Source organism: Otolemur garnettii, unplaced genomic scaffold (genome assembly GCF_000181295.1).
Source record: "Otolemur garnettii isolate 467f Iridium unplaced genomic scaffold, OtoGar3 scaffold00358, whole genome shotgun sequence".
NCBI lineage: Eukaryota > Metazoa > Chordata > Mammalia > Primates > Galagidae > Otolemur > Otolemur garnettii.
In genome coordinates, this window is record NW_003852753.1 from 110,794 (window position 1) to 121,239 (window position 10,446).

The following is a 10,446-nucleotide window of genomic DNA, read 5'->3' on the forward strand; positions in this document are numbered from 1 at the left end:
TCATCTCTTTATTTCAATGTATTAAAATCTGCCCAGGCACTTTTCAGGGAAATTAGTAACTCAGCATGGGTAAGTTCATATAGTATACATTTTTTTTTTTTATTATTACTGCAACATTAGTACAGTTGATACTTCTGGTTACTTTCATGCATTTGCTTTCAAAAACAACAACTTGCAGTCATCTGATAAACTTATAGACAACCAGGCTACTCGGTTTTTATACCAAGTGGAAAATTACTGATATTTTAGAAATTTCTTATGAAAAAAGAAGCTGGCATAAATGGGGAAAACTGTGTCTAACCACCATTGATATTTCTCCTCAGTTATAATACAACTTAATTTGATTCAGGCAATGATAATGGTCTCTTTTATCATGTGACCATTTTTAAAAAATATTCTTTCTGGCTGATAAGCAAAGGATTTGTAAATGACAGAATCCTGCCATTTGTTGAGGGGTTTAACCTATTATATATTTGATACTGATTTTTACTAAGTGATTCACATAATCTTGGATGCAGAGGCCTTGAACAGCATATATTTTGAAGCATAACGTTTTAGGAAAATTAAATGTCATGAAAACTGTTATGGATTTTAAAATTTCAGATCAATTAATAAAATTACATAAATCATTCTTACTTTTGCAAAATGACATATCTCTACCAAGATTCTCATCATTGTTGACATGGCCTTTAATTTGCTTGTAATTGGGGTGAGCCGAAGCCCTCTGTCAAGTACAATGGCTTAGAAGGGTTTCTCATTTGTTCCTTATGTTACTTTAGAAAAATCTCAATGGATCGCACTCCCATGACAGACTCATACAGAATGATGCTTGTAAAACTTTCATTGCTGCAAAATTTATTTCTTCTCTTCGTGGAGAACTCGACCTGAGTTGTCCATTTTGATGTCTTGGAACACAAAGGACCACAATACAGTGCACCGAGTTTCCAAGACAAGCATGCAAAATTGGAAAGGCTTGTAAGAATGAAACTCCTTTATGAGATCAGAGTCTCTTCAACAACCCTGTATATGTCAGGACACAGCATGACGCTGGTGTTATTGAAAAAATTTTATTCAGAAGGCACTTTCTGTTTTTCAGCAAAGAAATTTTAGAAACAACTGCTTTTTTAGTAGCCCTGTGCCTGGTGCTCATCATTCTCACTTATTTCTACAGGAAATCATATCATTTATTTTGTTTATGTTATGTCATTCTTCAAGAATATAAACTCAGTGCAGATAAAGACTTTGTCTCTTTATTCCCTACCGTATCTTTTTTTTTTTAATGTCTTTTTTACTCCTTACTGGCTCCTGGAATAGCACCTCATATACTGTAGGTAGTCAGCAAACATTTGCCACATGCCTGAGTGCACATGAGCAGAGTGCTGTTCAGGGAAGCTCAGACTTAGGAGGAGGATAGGTCTGCAGTAGCAGAGGTGAACTAACTTTGATGCCAAGGAGGTTTAAGTTTCAAGCCTCCTTTCTTGATTAGCTCATTCCAAGGCCCTATTACCTATTTTTATGTTTATAATTTGTGTCCTTTTCTTTTTAACGAAGGCATCTCACATCATATAAACGTCAGACTCCACAAATATGCATCATTCCCTGGTATTATGGTCCTATCTTGTCATTTGAAGTCTGCTCCAAAGAAAATAGGGAAGCAAGTGAAAATATTAGATATTTTCTGGTAATAGGAACTGTGTTACCCCAACAATGAGATTAACCACGTTGTCTTGTTTAATATAAAACAATCTGCCCGATCAGGTGTGCTGGTACATGTCCGCCTTCTCCCCAGAGCCCAGGCCATGCACGCGAGGCAGCGCTGGGCCGCTGCTGGGTGCTCGACGTCCCAGGCACCGCGATGCCCATGAAGTCCATCCGGGGCTGGGTCGAGGTCCGCCCCGGAGGCCAGAGGCCCACGTTGTCCTTCTGCAGCAGAACCACCACGTCGCTGTCCTTGAGGCCATAGGAGCCCAGGGAACAGTGGTAGTCATCCAGGCGTCGCTCCATGAAGACAATCTGTATCTCCTGGGCAGGGACCCCCGACTCCAGCTCGCAAAGGACGCAAAAGTTGCGGAGCTCAAAGTCGGGGCTGACCTAGACAGAGAAGGTCGCCTCTGAGATAGGGTGACCAGACATTCCGATTTTGGCTTGACAGTCCCGCTTTTCAACAATTTGTCCCGCGTCCCGCAGCGTTTTAAAAAACTCCCGATTTTTGGAAAGAATGCACGAACGGGCTGGAGAACAAGAAGGGAATATACATACGGTTTTCTGCCGCCATACGGCTATTAAGCCAGAAAAAGAGTTTTATATTATTTTTGTTAATTTTATAATGTTAAACTGTAATAAATAATTGCTGAGAACTGCTTATCAAAGTTTGCCTTGTCAGGCCCTGCCCTGCTCTGTCCCCTGCCTCGCGCCCCCGCCCTGCCCCGCCCCGCCCCCCGGCCATGTTGTCCAGCCTTACAGATGTTAAAATCTGGTCACCCTACTCTGAGAGGTCCCTCCACACGCAGTACACGTTGACCAGCATGGCCCTGCCCGGGAGGGCTGGCTGGGCCGCGGGCATTGGGCGCGTCGCCGGCCAGCTGGAGCTGGTCTCCGGGGCTGGCTCCACCGCTCCGCGCACCAAGGTGTGTCCTGGGCTCATTCACCTTTCCAAGAGGCGCGGACCCTCGCCCGCCGGGGACCCTCACCCGCGGGGGCTGCCTCCCAGCCTCAGTGCAGCTCCTGGCCCCTGGAACCTCCAGGTGACGCCAGCGTTCTGAAACTCCTTTGCAGGCGTGCTTGGAACTTAGAATGCCTGCTCCCTCCTGCGGGAACAAAGGCACTCAAGGCCCTAGGTGTCCAGCCCTTCAAAGCCTGTGTGTCACAGAGTAGGAAGGAGATTGTTTCAACTTTTTTAAAAGAGCATGTTATCATTCATTTGTTCATTTTAGAATTGCGTTCTAAGTGCTTTACTCCCCTCCCCACCCCCACCCTTGCTCCCCCAAACAGTAAAGATTGGTTCTCTACATTCTGTGTGAAGGGATGAATCACGCTCAGCTTCTGCCATTGGGGAGCCCACACCCTGTGAAAGGACAGGCAGTGAATGGGCCAGTCTCGTACTAGAAGTGAGCACTTTACAGACATGCAGCTTCTACTCTGTACTCTACCAACAGAACAGAGGATGCTTTTCTAAAAAGGAGACTAGCTGGATGTTGAGAGATGAGCACTTTCCAGATGAAAAGTGGTTGAGGGTCACTTCAGATGAAAGGAATTACACATTTCAAAAGCAAAAATTCATGACAAGGCCTCTTCTTTCTAAAGAAAAGTAAGACTTTCTATGCAATAGGAGAAATTTGTACATGAATTTGAGTGGCAGGATCCAACATTGGGAAAAAATGGTTGGAGCCAAAATTATAAAGAGGCCTATGTTAGAAAGAGCCATTTAAATCCAAGGAGTTTAAGTATTATCAATTAACAAGAATCTCCCCCCCCCACAAAAAAAAAGAAAGAGAAGAAAGGAAGGAAAAAAAGAAAGGATGGAAAACATTTGAAACAGGAATTTGTAATTTGTTTTGGATACTTAAAGGACATACATAATGTGGCTGGAGGCCACTTGGGAGGCTTTTTAACCAAACAAAGAGGGGGGTCTTGCTAGAATCTGAAAACCCAAAGAGGATTGAAGTCTAAACCAGTGTTTTTCAAACTTTATTTATCTCATGGAACACCTGAACCTATAGTTAAACTCCCATTAACAAGTTATGTTAATTTAAAAAAAGTTTAAAAAAATAATATATTTACTGTGCTTTGAACTTCTTTTGAAATTAATTAATGATCTTTAAAAATTTTTGCAGCACACCTAAGATCCCCTCAAGGCACACCAGTTGGCTGAGGAACACCAGTTGAAAAAACTGGTATAACCAGCGGAAAGGAAAAATGATGCTTGAGTAAAAAGAGCAAAATGTGTTAACCCAGTAGAAGTGGGGAGGTAAAAGGATCTGAGTGTGTGAATAATACAGAGAGTCTCTACAGTGGAACACTGATCTGGAAAGGAGTAATGAGCCAAACCTTTGATATGACCAATTTGACATTGATTCTATAGTAAAATACATCACATATGGCCCGGGAGTCCAAACATCTCTTTCTCTGAAACTAAGGCACAGCCACTCACCCCCCTCCACACATGGGCGCGCACACACACACACACACACACACACACATCCCTCCGAGTGGAATCTCTTGAGTAAGGTAGAGAAGTCCTTCAGGGCAAATGGCGATGGGGCAGAAATCCCTTCCATGTTGGTCATTTTTCTCTGTGTTTCATAAAGCATTTGGTACTGTAAAAAGCTGTGCTTCTCATGCTGGGTTACTAGGTCTGTGTACTTCATAAGTCTGCTGACTCTTCCTTTAATCAGGATAGTCAACAACATCTTCCTGGATCCCCTTCTCTATTTTGAGCATTGTCAGAAGCCTGTACTAATACACCAATCCAGAGAGAAGGATGTTGCAGCAGTCTGAAGAATTTTTTGCTTGGCTCCTATTCCTCATGTGTTGGTCTCAGATGGAAGACTGTGTCTCACTTGTTCTAATTATCAACATGTGTCCATATATGTATTCGTTTGTATTACAAATATTGACTGAGTGCCCAGCATCTGTGAAGCGCATGCTGAGTACTGGAGACACAGACATGAATGATGTGAAATGCAGGTGGCATTCTGAAAAAGGCCCCCAGTCTATAGGAAGACACATGCTCACATACACGCTGGAGGCAAGAGAATACCACAGTGGAGCCCTGCACGCCTCAGCAGAAATTAATAATTTTTGGAGAATTGATGAGGAAGGTGATAAGAGATGTCGGCCAGGGAAAGCTTCCTGGAAGAACTAGGCGTGGAAGGAGGACAAGGTGTTAATCATGCAGGGTGAACCAGGGCAGAGAAACACAGGCTGAGAGAGAGGACCTGAGTTATGGCCTTTAACTGGAAGGCAGTGCTTCATAATGTGAGGATTTTATAAAATTGTAGGAAAAAACATCTAGCATTATAATTTTCTTCCTATTTGTAGAAGTGAATGACCCTTTGGTCCAATATGAAATGAAAGGTGTAAGCAGCGATGCCCAAAGATGAGACTAGAGCAGAGATATTCAGACAACATTTATTGAAAGGAGAGGGTGACCCACCTGGGCAGAGCAAAGGTGGCATCTGTGCCTGGGGGCAGTTAGAAGGGACTCCTTTTATATGGGGCAAATGGTGGGCAAATTATATGGTGGTGGGAAGATTCCACAGCTTGTTTGGAGGGCTTTGGTGAGTTAGAGTCCTTTGGCACCAACTTCTCAGAAGTGGGATTACTAGTCCTTTGTGTCTTTGTCTTAGGAGGAGAGGTGGAGAGACAGGGAGAGCAAGAGGAGGAGCAGGAGGAGTTTGTGTGGGGTTGCATTAGGCCCCTAACATTAAGTTTTTAATTTTCCTCTGTGGTTCTTAGTATCCTGATAAGTTTATCTGAGATCACTAATAGTTTGTCCTGATTTGGGGAACAGCCATCATGTGAGGTGTCACATGCAAACTGCTCTGCTAAAGAACAGATTGAGAAATCAGTGAGACTTGGGTTAAATGTTCTTTTTCTTTTTCCCTCAAGTCGCTTTGTACAGTTTGTTTGTAAAGCCATAATAACTTGGGATAATCCTAGGGCTTTGGGTCTTTTATATAAATAGTGGATACTATTTTTGTAGAATAAGCTTTTTGTGGGAGTTCACATTAAAAGAAACTGACATCTTTTTAAAATACATCACCATTGTCTCGATACTGAACATATTTAAGTTTTACGTGATATGTAAAACTCTTTACTTTGGGTGGCATTTTGCATTTATATGCTTTTTAACTATTTTATATTTTACTGAGAACACAATCTGGAAAGCAAAACCACCTCAAAATCTGGTCAAGGAACTGTCATCATGCTGTAGGTCACAGGAGGTCAGGCCTGGCAGACCTTTGGGTCTTGTAGTCCAGTTACCCATCCAGGCCTTAAACCTCTGTCATGAAACATTGTAGAATCTGAAAAGATAACACAGTCTCCTGGGGCTGTGGGGGACTCCTGTTGACAATGTCATTTGATTCTTTCATTTTACTCATTACTGCAGGTGATTCAAATAGTATGTTTGTAATTCTCTTAGCTCAAAATTTTAGTTTAAGACATCTCCTGACTATGTAATGAATCTAAAGGTCATTGAGAGTATATATAAATATTCTTAAATATAAGCTGTTGTTATACTATAAATTCTTATTTCACAGACTGTTGAGAAATGGATGATATAAATTATAGGTGTATTAATCTAGGTAACTGAAAATTATTGAAACTATTCTGGAAGAGTTTTTTGTGAAGTATATCCTCTTACTTTTTGTCCTTAGTAAGTACAATGTAGGAACATAATTGAATCTTTCTATGATAAATGAAACTCCTTCAAGGTTTCAGGACTGTCACCCAGAAATCAATTCTCATTTTGTGTCCTAAATGCCCAGAAAATAGACGAGATGACGCTGATTTCATGCTGGCCAAGTAAATAACCCCAAAGTTATCTTTTTGGAATAAATCCACAATAATACCTTTTATAATTCATCTCTTTCTAAAAATCTAATGCAGGAAAAAAAATCCAGATAATTTAGAGTTCCTCCTAGTGCAGTCAGTTGATATTTAAATTACTATTTGTTGCTTTACAAAGGAAATAAGTGTCTTTTTTCTATGAAAAATATAGCCTATCTGCATAAATGTCACTATGTGACCTATACAAGAATTAAAGCAAGGTAAGTACGTACATTTACTTGCTACGTAGGGATTTCTTTCTCTAAATTTGTATGGTGTTACCTCTAAATGTAATCCAGGCTTACAAATCATCACTTACTAAGACAGTTAAATCATCACTTGAGATTCTCGGTGCAATTTAGAGAGATGCAGAATTTTTGAAGCTGTTTCCTTAGGTTAAATAACTATTTTTTACCACTGTTCTTTTATTTACTTTACAATAATATGGTAAATTGTTCCATAACACACATTTCTTCAGAAAATTAATTTATTTAATAAGGCATGTTGAAAAGTGCTATAATGGATTAAGACCATTAGCATCCTTTGCATCTGCTCAAGAATACGTGAACCATCTTTAAGAAATCTTATGTGTTAAAAGCAAAGAATTTCCCAGTAGGACGGCGTACCAAGTTAAAATAAGAAACATTATCTCCTACTTGAAGCTCAGTAGAAATGCTGCATAAAATATTTTCAGGTTTTTCCTAAGCCCTTATTGTTAAGGACTTATTTAGTCCATATATGTTTAAAGAATTTTACACATAAAAAGTCCATACACATATTTACAAAAAAAAAAAAAGTGCTATAATGAAAGTCTAAGCTTTTATTAGTAGTTTGGACTATAAAAAAGTATGAAAAATAGAAGCTTAGAGTTGCCTGTCTTTGAAGTTTGAACACCATGGTAAGATCTATTAAATACACACATATATAAACAGATATATGTAATTGAAGAAACTCATGAATTCTGAGAATTTAGTTTGTATTACTTTGAAAGTACAATCAAAAGATTATGTCATTTTCCTTTGGGGGAAATGTTCATAGGATACTTTATTGCCATATTTTATAGTTTTATTTAGCATTGTATCATGAAAAGAGATTCACTTATTAAGTTATATATTACATGTTGAAAATAACATAATATATAATAACATAATCTCCTGATAACTTTTGGCATTTTCAAACCACTTCCTAAGTCTCTAGTGTATGTTTACTTACAATTTTGTGCTGTCTGATCCCTTCCAATGTCTTAATCATATTATAAAAATTACTCTGATCTATAAAGCTTACACCTTGTTATTGAAGGCTTAAAGTTTATTTATGACTTATGAGAGACTCATTTATAGATTAAATAAATGTAATGCAACAAATTAAAAACAAGATAAAAAAGATTTATGACTTTGTGGGTTGGCATTTACTTGTTTCTTGACTTTCAGTGTAGCTTAGTAAAGGAATGTTTATGTATTCTTATTCCTGCTGTGTGGAGAATAGCCATGTAAGGTGAAAATAATAATGATGTTAATGAGGCTGTAGGTTTTGAATTCAACTGAAGCTCAAGTCTCTGCACTATAGAAAGCTAACGTGTTCCTGGCTTGGTCTTCCAGGTCTCCCTAGTTGTAAACCAAAACAGTGAATGTTGTCTGAAGGCTCCTCCCTCCTGTTTCAAATGTTATCAAAGACCTGCACCATTACAGAAAGAAGGATATTGCTTTTTGAGAGAAAGCCTTATTTAAAAATCACTGTTAGTATAGTCTTGAAATACCAATGAGACCCATTCATAAGTTCAAATACATTTTAATAACTTCATCATAAATTTCCTTTGTCTGAATATTAATGCTAGTATCTACATGAATTCAATATTGTATTTACGTAATCATATATTATCCAGAAAATGAGAACATCGGCTAGTTTCCCCTTGTGTGATATTAATAGTCACCAAATAATACCTTCTAGGTATATATCTCTTCTAGAATGGTTGATTAAAAAGACATATATCTCTGAGAATATTCTTTAACCTCCAAGACCGATAGTGTACATAAGATTAAAACGTCAAACAGAGTAAAGCAAAGTCAGCACTGTCATTTTATGATACTTTTATATTTTATTTCATTAAACCTATACATGGCACATTTTTTCTATTCATTTTTTTTTTAATATCAGATACCTCAACTTATCCAGCTTTGTAATATTCAAAGTTCCTAACACAGGGTATTGATGATGATGCATTTCCAGAAATGTTTGAGTGAAGAGCCACAGGCCCACACATTGGTTCAGAATCTGCATAGAACAGAGTCATGAAAACCCTTCCTCTCTGCAGTGCTTTTTACTGCTGCCAGGAGGATGCTGCTGAGGTTTGAAACCACTGCTTGTAATTGTTTTCTATTCAGTTCTGTTTATGATTTCTAGGCTTTCATGCTCTTTGTCGTTTTTGGTGGGAAATTGTTGGAGTACACCATCATTGGAAGCATCTCAGCTTGGCCCCATTAATTGCACAGAAGTGTGTGTATTGGGAAAGTTATGGATTGTTTAGCATTAACACAATGAAAGTGAGGTTTTTCTCATTTGGAGATGAGCTTAGAAACATGTTAGTAATTTCTCATAGTAAATATTTAATGACTACTTCCTATGAGTGAGGCTCTGAGTGAGGAGCTTTGAGGATGAATGTGAGTTGGTTTCCTCCTTCAAAGAACAGGCATCTCCTAAGGGAGATAAAACTCATGCCCTTGGGATTATTTTATGTAATAGAAAAAAAATAAGTCATGATAGATGAATAAATAAAATTCTGTGGCTGTTTACAGGAGGTGAAATTTTTTTGTGTGGTATGGAATGGGCCTAGCCAGAACACTTACTGGAGAAAGTGCTGTTGACATGGGCCTGGAAGAATGATGTGGTCACAACTGTGGTTAAACTTAAACTTCCCTGGGTTCCAAGAAGCAACCCTTCCTTGATGTATCATACCACACTCTTGACCTCACTCTCCTCCCATGCATGTATATTATTCTGTTCATATTTTTCCTGGTGGATGCTATAACCAAATGGATGCATTAAGATGGTAGGATTAGTGTAGGGAAGGAACAGTATGTTTAGCCTGCTCAAAATGTAACCTCCACCACCCCCATTCACCCACCACAACATAAATGGAATGAATGCCCATTCTGGCCTTCCCGGTCTTTATTTCATGACAAGACATCATGTACCCTGAATTAAAATATGAATAGTCCATCCCCTCAGTTCACTTTCATCTTTCCTCCACTTTAAAGTTGGTGAGGATTCCTTCAAGACTTTGCCCTTTACTGGTAGCTTTTGTTATTCTCTAGGCTGAGAAAATACTTGGTGGAAAATAGGTAGAGGATGTGTGCATCAGGGGTTTCCAAAAGTCCCTATAGGTGCTATCAATATGAATGAGTATATAGGCTGACTATCCCTTATCCAAAATACTTGGGACCAGAAACGTTTCAAATTTGGAATTTTTCTTTTTGATTTGGAACATATACGTGTACGGGATAGAATGTCCTAGAAACAGAACCCAAAATTCATCCATATTTTCTATACACCTTATATACATAACCTAAAGGTAAATTTGTATAATATGTTTAATAATTTTATGCATAAAACAAAGCTTTGACTTGCATTTTGACTGTAACCCTTCGTGTGAAGTCAGATGTGAAATTTACCATTTGTGGCATCAGGTTGGCCCTCAAAAAGTTTCATATTTTGGAGCTTTATGATGTCAGATTTATACTTTAGGGATGCTCAACCTGTGATTAGTGGATGTAAAACTTTAATTTTAAAGAGGGTGTGGATAGTGCTAAACACTTACTGAGATGCAATACAAAACTCCCAGAGTAACCAGTTCTCCTACTGTCATATAAACACATTTATCTCTGTGACAAGAGACCC

General features: G+C 38.7%; 1 protein-coding gene across 1 annotated transcript in view; it reads left to right on the plus strand.

The window, feature by feature from the left end:
* The first annotated feature begins 2,444 nt into the window (after positions 1 to 2,444).
* The window catches only part of PDGFD (platelet derived growth factor D), a 121,176-nt gene continuing 113,174 nt past the window's right edge, over positions 2,445 to 10,446 (plus strand). Inside the window, exon 1 of the mRNA XM_023509105.1 lies at positions 2,445 to 2,627. Coding sequence (XP_023364873.1) covers positions 2,445 to 2,627 — 183 coding nt within the window. The remainder of the gene's footprint in view (positions 2,628 to 10,446) is intronic.